The sequence below is a fragment of the Vigna umbellata genome, chromosome 1 (assembly GCF_029865625.1).
Source record: "Vigna umbellata cultivar VRB3 chromosome 1, Vumbellata_1.0, whole genome shotgun sequence".
NCBI classification, from domain to species: domain Eukaryota; kingdom Viridiplantae; phylum Streptophyta; class Magnoliopsida; order Fabales; family Fabaceae; genus Vigna; species Vigna umbellata.
Window position 1 is genome coordinate 43,625,332 of NC_142165.1, and position 13,880 is coordinate 43,639,211.

At 27.9% G+C, this 13,880-nt stretch overlaps 1 protein-coding gene across 1 annotated transcript; it reads left to right on the forward strand.

The window, feature by feature from the left end:
• The first annotated feature begins 9,589 nt into the window (after window positions 1-9,589).
• LOC124848358 (protein LURP-one-related 4) lies at window positions 9,590-10,718 on the forward strand. The gene is made up of 3 exons (XM_047326013.2): window positions 9,590-9,880; window positions 10,015-10,236; window positions 10,356-10,718. Exons 1-3 carry the CDS (start codon window positions 9,650-9,652, stop codon window positions 10,488-10,490), a joined length of 588 nt encoding a protein of 195 aa, XP_047181969.1. The 5' UTR covers window positions 9,590-9,649; the 3' UTR covers window positions 10,491-10,718.
• The last annotated feature ends 3,162 nt before the right edge of the window (window positions 10,719-13,880 follow it).

Genomic DNA, 13,880 nt, shown 5'->3' on the forward strand with positions numbered 1-13,880 from the left:
TGTTTCCCATAGGGAGGTGCTGATTGCTATGTAGGTCTTCTATGTCGTCACACGAGAACTTGGTATTCTCCTCCTTCCATTAAACCATCATTATCACTTCAATTTATCGCTCTCTTTTCTTTCAATCTCATTTGCCAATTCAAATAAGTTTCACACGCAGTTCAAAAATATACCAGGATGTTTCTTAAAAGAAACATTTTTCAAAAGATAAAAGTAAAAAAAAATGATAATTCTGCATATAAATAGAAAGTTAAATAATTAGGAATCTTCAAGTAAAACAACCCATTAATTAATTCATGTTGTACTTCTTTAAAAATAAAAAAGATAATACAATATTCAAATATGTATTTGAAGTAAAAATAAAATGGCGTTAGTTTGTTGTTTTGTGGTCGAGTTCTGGAGTGATGAGAATAGATATCATGATTTATTGTAACGAATAAATAAATAAAGACAAAAAAGGACATGAATTGACTTTTCGCACAACATAAATTTACTTCCCATACCCCCGTTTTTAAATCTCACATTCTCTAGTTAATAAAAATAGGTATTATTAATGAGTAGAGTATATGTGTTGTTTTATGAAAAATAAAACAGAAACAATAAAGATGTTTTATTTTTTAATAATTACTCTCATGTTTGTATACATTTAAACAAATTTGCATTCCTGGCATTAAAAGAAAAAATAAAACATTTTTATGGACTAAAATTAGTTTTAAATAAGTTAAAAATTAAAAATTGTATGAACATTTTAATGCATAACATAATTTTTAATTTATTAAAAAAAAAAATTTTATATTTTTTTTCTCATGGGCATTAAAGGAGAAATTTGTTTAAAAATGGGTGAAGAAAATGATAAATTTCAAACTAAATCACTTGTAATTTCCCCCACATTCAATTACCAAAATAATATACTAAAAGTACATATCATGTGATATCAATTTCTTAAACAACAAAATTATTTTTTGCATTAAGAGTCAATGTCACGAATGAACAACGATTGCGGAAAGTCAATTTTAATAAATATTTTTTATTAAGAATATCACTAATAAGCAAATCAATGATTTAAATTGTATGGTTGATGTTTAGTTAGGTGATATATATGATAAGCAAAAGTGCTTTTTGAAAAAGCAACGAAATGCTTCCAAAATTCCACGTTCACAGTTGTTCTCCATCTAAATCCATTATTAAAGCTAATGTCACGCGTCAAACTATATTTTTTAGTCATTTATATAACAATTCCCCTCCTACCCTATTTTTTTTCTTTCTATTTTCTTTTTTATCAATAATAAACCAATAAACTAAAAATTCATAATTAAATTTTCTAACATAAATTTATCAACCATCAACCATGTTACTAAATATTTCATAGAATAATACAAAGTTAACGAAATTAACATTATTGAAAATTAAGAAGAATATAGTTTTTTAATTTGAGTATGTTATTTTTATTTTGAAAGTTGTTAGTTAAAATGTAGTAAATTAAAAAGTAGGGTTGAAAAAAGAAGAAGTGGTTGGTGTTTTGTATTTGAAGAACTTAGGTAGATATATAGATAGAAAAGTAATGTTGATAGATAAAGGGGAAGGTTACTAAATAAGAAGAGCACTTGATTTGATTTTGACATTTTGTATTAATGGTGGTAAGAAAAAGACAAATGAAGATATTGTTTAAGTTGAAATGAACAGTGCTTCCAAGCAAGATCCTCTTTAAAGAGGTTGAGTATATTTAAAGAAAGGAACCTAATTAATAACATTGCACAATAGGACTCCTTCAAAACGCAGTTAAAGTTTCTTAAAATGCATTTGATGCTGGACATGTAGTTTCCTAATTAATAATAATGTTTTAGATAAGAATAATAATATTTTCACAATATTTTTCTTACAACATTTTAACATCATTTACGTGTCATTCTGTGATTGGTCAATGTTGGATGTTTATGATTATTATTATTGATTGTAAAGTAATTTTAGACTAATCATATAATTTGACACGTAAATAATATTAAAATGTTGTCAAAATAATATTGTCAAAGTATCATTATTTTTTTTTATAATGTGAGAAGGTTTTCTGGTTTATGTTTTGTGAAAGTTGCATCCTCAGACATTCATGTTCCAGGAAGCATTCCTTTCACCTGCCATGGAGAATCCCCCCATGTGCCTGCCTTTCATCAAGGCCCCCACATGCTTTTTCCTTCTTTTCTTTTTCTTTTACAAAATACTCTCTCTTCCATACCAAACACAAATTCCTCAAGTACTTCACTTTCCCTCTCTTCTTTCTTACCTCTCTTCATTTGGTTACATATTCCTATCCATATACCTTCTTTACCATTCTTTTTTCTCTTTGCTTTTGTGCCTTATAAAAAAATTTCAAGCTTCCCAAAATGTGCCTCCTTAATCAACATAAAGTAGAATGATTAGTTGAAAATCAACTTATAAATACTTAATTACATTGTTGATAATAACTACAAACAGAAAATATATATTAAAAAATGTTAACTACCTTGATGAATCATCCCATTGATGGAAATTAGTCTTAGAAACAACTAAAAAAAGTTAATCTATGATAAAAATATCACTAAGTGAAGTAATTAATTAAAGAACATAGTCTATTTTGTAAGACATAATAATATAATAGTTGGGTATGATTCTTAATGAACAAAGGTTGTTCTTATAGGAGATTATCGATCATGTTTGTCCGACACTAATTGAGTGAGCATATAATGTGTTGGGGATAGTGCTTATTAGTTGTTATTCTTATCGTGAGACCGATTTTGCTTTGCTTTGCTTTATTCCCTACCATCTTTTCTTTGCTAATATCCTTATAAGTTAGTTTATCTGTCTCATTCGTAATGAAAATTGATTCAAAAGCAAGTAATTGGAACTTTCCAAGTTTGGTTAGAGTTAGACACAGTTCGCTAAAGGAAAACCACTACGAAATTAGTGACCTTAGAAGTGCCTTAAGCCAATTATTTATAGGGTTTCAACTCCATATTTTCTCTCTTACTTTCAAATTTTCCATTGCTCCAACTTCTTTTAAAATTAGGGAAATCACATAACGCAGAATCTTTTACTCCATAATCACATCTAACTTCACGCTTAAGCATTCTTTCCTCCTTTTCTTTTTACTTTGCAGCGCCCCATAATTCAGCTTTGTTTACAAATTCCTATTACTTTAGGTTAAGATTTTATATTATAAGGTTTAGAAAAATTAAAGAAAATAAAGTTGAAGTATCACCAAAAAAATTATTTTTATTTTCATAGTTGTGAAAATATTTTATAACCATGAATATAAGAAGTGTTGGTTCAGAGGAGTTATTATTTCGATCATTAATTTGTTAGAACAAAATTGATAACCCTTATATTTTGTCTGTTAAACCCTTATTCACCTTAAGTATTCCACCATATTTTGAATCATTATCTTTTGTTTTTCTTTTTAATGTCCTGTGAGTGAAACTAAAATAAAATTTTATAGTAAAGTTTAAAGATCAATTTAATAACTTTTTATAAAAGTAAACGTAATAAAATTAGAAATAAAATAAACAGACCAAATTTTAATTAAATATTTTTTTATAATCTAAACTCAAAATTTTAATCAAGCTCATATAATTAATTAAAAATTAAAATATAAATGTAAATTTTATAAACTGGATTCCACTTTTTTTTAGGATATCATCGAAATAATAGAACGAAGGAGGAAAGGTATTATTACAGAAATATACATGGGCTCAGTATCAACATCAGCGTCACCACTACCTCCGCGATCATGGGCCCATCAAGCTATCAAGGTTTGTTGGGCTTATTTAATGTTTCGGTACACTATCAACCATCCAATGTTATCCAATCACGCAAATAAACCTAACAGAATTGGATATGGATTATTTTATTTTACTTAAAAAATACTATTGGAATTTACATATATAATCACATAATTATTCTATAAAGTATTATTATTTTTTATTTCAATATACTACTTATTTTTAAAATATTTACAACTTTTATCAGAAAATTAAAATTTTAATTCGTTATTAACAAAATGTTAAATATATTTCTATTTTTCGAACTATTGACCATGATACTTGTGGAGATTCCGTGTCCATGAAGACTTGAAACATGTTGAGTCAATAGAGATGAGTGAAGAGAGACTCTAACTCTATTAACTGTTTTTGCTAACATTTTATACCTTTTTTTTTATAAATTATAGAAATAAAATTACCACATAATATTATACAATTTTAATAAATAATTTAGAGACTAAAACATATTTAATTCTTAACAAAGATATTTTTTTAAAATTAAAAAATATTTTTTATTTCTTCCTCTCAATATCTTGTTTCATATTTAATGGGTAACCGTGGTGATTACATATAAAAATTACGTACATATATAATATTTTTTTATTACATTACTTTCCAATCCAAATCACATATTCTTTTAACTTTCTATTTTGCCTTTTTTTTTTTAATATCATCATTAGTAATGTATATATCTTTTCTTAAATGGGCCAAAACTGGACTCTATCGTCTGTCTGAGCCCAAGTCAAGGGAAACATAAATCTATCAATCTATCTATATGTATTAATTTAGCTTCTCATGTAGATTTTTTTTAGACCTTACATCAAGCGAACAAACAAAATTTTAAAAATAAATATACTTGATCGTGTTTTTACTAAAATATTATGAAATTTTTATCACTCATTTATACTAAAATATAATTTATAACAAAATAACTTTCTATGATAAATGACAAATAAATGGTAGGAGAGGAAAAGTACAAGACAAAATTTATAATATAATACAATCGAGTCAAACTTTTCATATTTTTTTTCCAAAATAGTTTTCTAAAAGCATGATAAACATTTTCTTATTATTCTAATATGAAAAAGATGTTAAAACTTAGAATTTTCTAAATTGTAGTATGTAAATATAAAATCTCTCAGTGATTTATTCATAAAAACACATACGATCATAGCTATTAAAACTCCTACGTATAACCATGTCCATCCCAATGTATATGGTATTATAAGTGTTAGGTGATGACATTAAAGAACTACGATTGTTGTACAAAATGTTAATGCACGTAATCTGAGTATGATAACATACGTATCATCAACTAAATATATTAATAAGCACAAGTTAGGTATTTGTGAGTTGTTTCATTTCTTTTCTTGAATAGGAAATTTAGAATAAAAAATGAAATAAGTAATAAATTTAAAACTAAAAAGAGTAAATGCTTTTAATTTTTTGTTGTCCAAGTGGTCTTAGCTATCAAATTCGAAACAAAGTTATGAAATATAATTAACATTGAAGAAAAAATAATTGAAAAGACAAAAAAACCATTATAAAATATTTTCACCTCTTTGTTTTATTTTATATTAAAATGTGCGCCTTTAATGGCTTACGCGTTTATAAAGATATAGAGCACATTTAAATATTATTACAAACAAATGACACAACATCAAATAATATAATTATTAACTTTTAAATACGAACTTGCCCTTTATCTGTTTTAAGAGGTTTTTAGTCTTTTAATCATGCTTAACTCATCCAATTAAATGAACTGACTTTTAATTTGTTTTTCATTTCACCAATAAAATTATTCAGTAAAAAACTTAATAATTAACTATTAATTTTGTATTTCATTTATTTACTGGTTTAATGTTTCACCTCCTATTTTTCTTATTATTTTTAGGTAATCCTTTTAGCCATTTTAACACACTTTCTTACGTGTTAATTTTAATAAAATATTTAATCTTAAAAAATTTAATTTATAATTGCTTAAAAATATGTTTAAAGATACAATTTCCTAAAAGTATATTTTAGCAACACAAAAGTAAGACGTACAAAATTATGCATGTGTTATTTGAAATGTGTTACTATTCATTGCTTTTGTTTAATTTAATGCCCATATTAGTTATCCTCTTAAATTCATTTATTTAGATAATCTAGTTTATGGCAACGGTATTTCATTTTGTAATTAGCAAATCCACTCCAGTTTATTAGTAAGACACAGAATTCAAATCTGTTTTGAAGTAGTCAAATACAAAGAGCACAGCTGATTGACAAGTTTTTTTTTCTAGTACTTTTGGTACGATGTTCCATCGCACTTCGTAGAACATGAAGTTTTGATAAAAACGTGTTAAATGAGAGACCAAGTATATATCAGCAGACCAGGTTATATATTATAAGACCCTAATTACATAACATTTTTTGTCCACTTTCATCTTCTCTTTATATATATCATCCAATCTTTGTTTTTTAAAAAAGCTTAACTAATCCTTATCTTATGATTTGGCATATAATTCCCTTTTCAGGCTGCGTGATAAAAATAATGTCTATTACTGGGGGCTTGCCAAATTAAACCATGGAACAATGAAATTTTTATCAATATTAATATATTATTTTTTTTATTAGCTAACTATATTATAAGTATGAAGTATTCGGTCATTTTGAAAATCCCGTAGTTGATTATTTTTAAGGGTGGTGACACACAAACACTCCGTTTTTTTTTCTCAACCTCTATCCAACTCCAATAAAATAACAATTTTACGTTAAAATATAGTAGAAAGTATTTTTTTTTTAATTGGGCATAGAAAAACGAAGAGAGGTACATGAAATTTTTCCTATTTTTAAAGAAATATTACGAAAATTTAAAATTATTTATTTATGATAATTGGGGTGTAATTAATGCATGGTGTTTGTTGATGTATATCTCTTAACAGGAAGAGAGTTTAATTTGTTGTTTGCTTCTACCACCATGTTATTATATATATATACATACACACGCAAAGACAGTTTCTTTCATCCATAGTGATATCCTTAATTTTCCTGAGGTTTCTATATAGCTTGGCTATTACTGTTTCTCTGTCTGTCTTTTCTGGAACTGCATTTCAAGACAACAATTGGCCAAAAGTTTATAACAACATCAAAGGTATGTGCATAGATAGATGATTCATGATGTGTGTATATATATATATATATATATATATATATATAGTATATTGGCTGTCTGAATTCATGTCAGTGTCATTGCCACCTAATATTGCCTGAGCTTCAAATCTGCAGTATATGATTTTCGACAGAAATTTTATTTCAATTAATTCATTTGTTAACAATACATTACATATAAAGACACATTTTGATTGATTCGGTCCAAGATGTTTCTGTACATACAAAACTCTATTAATTACATGCTTCGGAGCGGAGACATATCACATGTGCCTGTTTTATGGTTTATGTATTGAGTATGACGTTGTGCAAACAATACGCATTTAAACCAATCGCATTAATAAACAAAAAAGGACATCTTGAAAACGAAATAATAATTATTCTATCAATTCCATACTAATCCTGGTCAGAATTTGTGAGGAAAAAAAGGGTCGAGATTATCCAAGAAGTTAACGTTTAGATAAACTTTGCAAATCATCGTTAATATAAGATTTAAGGTTTAGAATTTAGAGTTTAAAGTTTAAGATTTATAATAAAAATTTAGATGTTAAATAACTTAATTTTATATTTTGCTACTTTCTATTATATATTTTTAAAGAGAATTTAACATAAAAACCTAATATTAATATCCAACTTATATAAAAAAAATTAACAATATTATAAGAAGTTTAACACAATCTTATAAAATTAATTTATATATATATATATATATATATATATATATATTAGATATGAATTTATATATATATATATATATATATATATATATATATATATATATATATATATATATATATAACATTATCTAATAGTAATTTGATGTGGAATAACATGATAAATCTATTAAATAAGAAATTTCATTAATAAAATAAGTTTCAAATATCTTAATATCATATTAGTATATAAATTTTAAGCTTAACTTAATTTTATAAAACTAAATTATAAAATAAAATTTGTATTAATTTATATATTATTAATTCATTTTATAATATAAAATCTCTAATAATATCACTTTTACCTCAAAAATTGTAGAAAACAAATTTATATCTAATTAAATATGAGATTACTCACCCCGATTCTCAATAATAAGTACTGAGCCATAATATTAACACTTAAAATTATGCAATAAAATACATAAACACGGGCAGAAAATATTAATTTTTTATCTAATATAATTGGTATTCCCTCCCGGCTTTATAGTATAATGATGTCTTAGAAAAAGTCAAACCCTTTCCTCCGACACCCTTTATAGCTCCATGAAGTTAAGTTGACGAAGCCAATTCAAGTTATAATGGTTATGATGCAAGCAGTGGCTTTTGGTTCAGTGCTAATAATAATAATGCATATTATGTGTACCTAATGACACCCATTTAGCTCCTAAAGTAAAAAGAGGTAGAATGGATAATCATTAATTATACTGTAGCCGATAACTATACAATAAAAAATAATTTATCTCCTGTGTTCGTGACATCAACTGCCACAGCCGTCCATTTTTTTAACAGATAACTACACAACCATTGTCTGCACTATAATGACATTTCAAAAGCGATTTTTAGTTTTAAATCCTATCTATAACTTTTGTCCCTCAAAGTTTTCAGCTAATGCCACCAAATAGAAAACCTTTTTCTGATAAGTGCATGCTGAGTTAATTGTATATAATAGTTTTCAAACGAAAGTCAGAACACATAAACTAACTCGTCTGCATTGAACACTGCCTCGTTGGCTGCTCCTTGCTATATTTTAATTTTCATGGTGTTTTCCACGCCCAATCCAATGCCTTAAACGTGCTCTAATGGAATATGACCACTCTCCATTTCGTCCTTACGTTCCTTCTCACTTCTTTCCTTATGTTCCTTTCTGTAACGTTTCTTCCTTTAGCTAACTCCACTTTACCGAATTTCTCAACCAATTACTTTCGTTTAAACTCAGCAAAAATGCTGTATTTAAGTTCCTAAATGATACTGATGTTTACCTTTTACATGTCAATGTTTTTTTTTCAAGAATCAACCGATGTTCTTTTAAAACACCAACTTATATTCCAAGACAGTATACGACAAAATAAATCGTTCACCTATTAGTTAAACCTATTGTATTAATGAGTATATTTGCTTATGATAGTGCTGATAAACAAAATTATAAAATATTTGATAAAAATGTATATCAGTAAGTTAATGCTTATTTTTTAAAGAATAAAACTCATGGCAGTGTTTCTGACACACATTCGCTTTTTGTGAAAATCTTGGCGAGTAGTTCAGAAGAATGTGACTGAGTGGAATGGAAAAGCTTTTCAACTTTATGTACTACAATCATGAGAAAAAGCTTCGTGCTTTCATATGTGTTTTCGGTTTTCCATTAGATTAAATTTAATCTAGAAAGGTAGATTAGTGCTTGATCCACATATATAGGATGATTATAACAGGCAAAACAAAGACATAAATAATATAGTAAATGTATATAGTGCCTGAGATGAAATTAAGGGGGTTAATTAATCCGGGGGTTTAATCCACATCATTGTTTTTTTTGCAGATATTGATTAAGTAATTATAAGTCGTTGAAGAAGTGGTGTTGTATATATTAAATAGAATTATCTCCAAAAGGTGCTTGAAAGAAAGTGGGGTCGGGTAGGCATATAAATAAGTTGCATAAGACCATTCCCTTATTCCACACCTTCACACAACACAGTCCTTCTCTCAATCAAACACTGCAAAATGGCTAAGGTTTACCCTCAGTTACCAACATCTCCTCAGACTCAGTGTCTCACATCCAAAAGAGAAACATACACTCTATGGTTGAAATCACTCGTCTTCCACTCCAATGGATGCACTGTCTATGACTCAAATGGTGACATCGTTTACAGAGTTGACAACTACGACAGAAAGGGTAGAAGAGAGGTTAATCTCATGGATCTACGAGGCAAAGTTCTCTGCACCATAAAGAAGGTACAAATCACTCAAATACCACACCCCATATGCCAAGAATGGCTTAAACCAAGCCATTGTTGCTATTTTTCGCCTTGTAAATCGTTCTACGAGATCTTAATGACTGACCTATTCCTTTGAACTGTATTTTGCAGAGATTACTAGCTCTTGGATGTTGGGAAGGACACAGATGCATCAGTTCAGATTTTGGCAGCCAGGAACAACCGTGGTTCCAAGTAAAAAGATGTAACCAAATGATCAAAGGGAAAGTAGCTTGCCAAGTTTCTGTGGGGTGCCAAAAGTACAGCATAGTAAGAATCGGAGGCAAAGCAGAAGCATTTAGGATCGTGAACACCGATGGACAAATAGTTGCCGAGGTAATTAATTAATTACCCCTCTATATGATTTTCCTAATCACACAAACACCCACATGATTAATTTAACCAATTACTTAAATTTGAAACTGGTATTGATGTTTCTTTTGGAAATTGTGCAGGCAAAGCAAAAACACTCACCCTCAGGTGTTGTACTGAGTAACGATGTTCTAACGTTGGATTTGGCTGCCGGCACGGATCATTCTCTCATAATGGCTTTGATCACAGTATATGGATTGATATGTGGTATAATGTAAAAGAGAGAAAACTGCCAGTTCGTCGATTTCAAACACACAATTCATTGGAGACTGATTCAGGATTGCTTGGCCTTTGTGACTGATCTAATGTTATTCCAAGTTCACTTTGTAAATTTTCTGAGTGACAAGTTTTGTAATCAGAATTATTTTCTTAGTTTGTATAGATAGTATATGTATGTAGACATATATTGTTTACAGAAGAAACACGATACGATTTGTTGTAGACTCCATGTTTGGAATTTGACCAAATGTTGTGTTTTTGATGTTGTGTTTTTACTGTCAGTGGTACTATAACATTAATTTATGTATAAAGTATTCCAGCTGCTAACGATAATAAAGTCGATAAGGTAGAGAAACTCACATCTCCACAAATGCGCCAACCACTAATTTGTAGCAATTGAATGAGCCCCACACGAAAAGAGAAGTGGCTCACCACCAAGCAAGTCCCTTGTACAACAACACTTTGATTAAGCTATAAGGACCAGACAGCACAGAGTGGGGTGCGTTTTGTCCTCCCTGCCCCTGTTCAAGATACGGGTGGATTTGGGCAGGTCAGGGACAAAAATGACATTTTCAATCCCTTTCCCATCAAGGTAAAACAATTCTGCCTTTCCATTCTTACGTTCCAATAATATCAAATCAGACTTATAACAAGTTATTTTTAATTTACATTTCATGCTTTTGATTTTGATAACTAGTTATATTGTAGAATAAAGTTATCTTCAATTATTAATTTTTTTCTTTTTAATTTATTCAAATTGTGGAGATGGTGTACATATAATTGCTTAAGAATAAATTTTTGCTCAGTGAGGATAACGTGTGAAATAAATATATTTTTTCAATATTTAAGGGATTTATTTAATATAATTTTTTAATTTCTTCTCTCATTAATTTAATCCTTATTTTATTTAAAAAGAGACAATATCCTCTCTTTTTTCATTATTAAATTTGTGTTAACATTACGTGATTATGCATTAATAACTTTGGACTTTTATAATGTTTTATTTTCTCTATTTTTTATCACTAGTGAAAAAAATCAGTGATATTTTTCTAATAAAAGTATGAATAGTAAAAAAAAAACTTATAATAAGTAGATGCGGTATAGAATTTGAAATTATATTCAAAACTTATCACAATAGATCAAAAAGACCTTTCATAATAAGTTTTTATTATGACGGTTAGTTCAATACCTATCATAATAAGTTGGACGCGATGACAAAATTGAAAATATATTTAAAAATATTATGACTATTAGTAAATCACATCTCATAGTATCTCTCAATCTCTGATTTTCCTCTTATTTCAATTCATTCACGCATCCTCTCTTCTCTTAATTCATTTATGTATTCTCTCTTCTTCTCTTCACAGACATTTCACATGGCATTGCCTCTATGTCGTCGACGTTATCGCCTTTCAACATTGTTGTCTCTCCACGTCGTCGCCTCCTAGACAACATTAACGGAAGACATTGTCAAAGTTATTTATGAACAAAATGAAATATTAGAAAATCTAAAAATCACCATTCAAAAAGTGTCAATGTTAGTTTAACCAAAAGACTCATTAATTTCTTTTAAATAAAATAAAGAGTAAATTGAAAACAAAACAAAAATTAAAAATCACATTAAACAAATTCTTCAAATACAATATAAAACTTATTAAACTTAAAAATAAAAATATAATACACAGTGGATAGATAAAGAAGTTTCGTATTATTTGTAGCATGTTTAAATTTTGTTTATCCAAAGAATAAAAATATTTGATGCAATGTATTAATAAGTAAAATTTTAATTAAATTTGAATGCAAAATTAAGAAATATATTAAAAAAAAAGTTTAATGGTGAATGCAAAGTAGAACATTAATCTATTTTCATCTATCTTCTAACTTTCTTAGTTATCTAGAAAACATGATGTGCTTAACATTTACTATATATTATACTTCTAAAAAGAGATATTTTTGTAATTTAAGATAAAGAATAATTCAATTCTATAAAATTAATGTTTAATTTAAATAATCAATATAAATTTTTTTAATAATATAAAAAGTATACCTAAGGAAATTGCAGTATAATTCAGTCTATTATACATTATATAAGAAGAGTAAAAAGAATTAAAAAATAATAATTGAAGGAGGAATAGAGATTGAGTTAGACAGGGAAGACTACCCAAAGTTTTTCAAAAACATACAAGGATTTCACGTTGTAAGTGTCTTGATTTATTGGCACCCTAAAAACAAGAAAGTTGAATTTAACATCTTTTTGAACCCTAACCACTGGGCAGGTGAATAATCGCTTTCAGTCCACAACACCTGCATTTCCCTTCTTCATTTCTTCCTTTATTCTGCAAAATTTAAGCTGTACATGCATACAGAAGCAGGGCAAAAAGACACACGTGTGGTCCCACATGCTTCAAAATATCAATCCCATTCCACACTGATCGTTATACCTCAGCACACCAATGTTGTTACTTCTTATCAAACACTACACGTGAGAGATTTATATTATGCATCAAATTCAACGTTATTAAACTAGGGTTTCTTTTCTCTTCCTTTGTGTTTATTCTAACAAATGCCCATTTTTAAAATAAAATCTATAGTTAATTGTATTGTTTCGTTATTCTCTGATTTGTTTTCCGCAGAACATGGGAAGTGCATATGCAGCATGTGTGACAGATTATGCCTCAAAGAACTACATCAACACAGCAGTTCTAATGCTTTCCCCTTTTCATTTGACGTATTGCTAATGCATATATAAGCATCAACATGTGTTTGTCCAGATAATGTTTCTTCTATTTCTGGTCGGAACACATCTGCATAACTGAACATCATTGAATTCTCTAAACAAATTAGTACAACATTAATGACATATAGTTAATGGAAACGACTTTAATGCTACAAATTCTGTCATTAGTAGGGAATTAAGAACTTATAATAACATGCGATTTTTGTTTTCAAAAAATTGCTGATAATTTTCACTTAATCATTATAAAGGTTTCGATTCCAAATCCATAAATGATATGATTAGAATTAATCATCTATATTCAAAGTATTATTTTTTTATGGCTAAAATTCTGCTATAATTTATCTTTAAAAAACGTCTTAAAAAGTGGTAAAAAAAATATTTATGGTGTACCATTTATCCTAATTCTTAAGTAAAGTAAAATTATGGTATGTGATAGTAAAAATAAAGTTTATACTCTTAAAAGATAATGTGGCTAATAGTGATAATGTTGTGTCCTCCCACTGTATGTAAAGTTTCAAGATTCCCTTTTTTTTTTTCATATCCAATAAATGACAAAGTAAAATAGACGGAAAAAAGCAATAACAATAAGCCAAACATCCACTGGCAATTGGATAGATTAATGGAATTTGGAAAACATATAACGCACGATGCT

Excerpts from the sequence above, each read along its gene's own strand:
- LOC124848358 (XM_047326013.2), top strand. The coding sequence starts at position 9,650 with ATGGCTAAGGTTTACCCTCAGTTACCAACATCTCCTCAGACTCAGTGT. Across the intron at positions 9,881-10,014 it reads TTCTCTGCACCATAAAGAAG|AGATTACTAGCTCTTGGATG; the intron begins GTACAAATCACT and ends TGTATTTTGCAG. Across the intron at positions 10,237-10,355 it reads ATGGACAAATAGTTGCCGAG|GCAAAGCAAAAACACTCACC; the intron begins GTAATTAATTAA and ends GAAATTGTGCAG.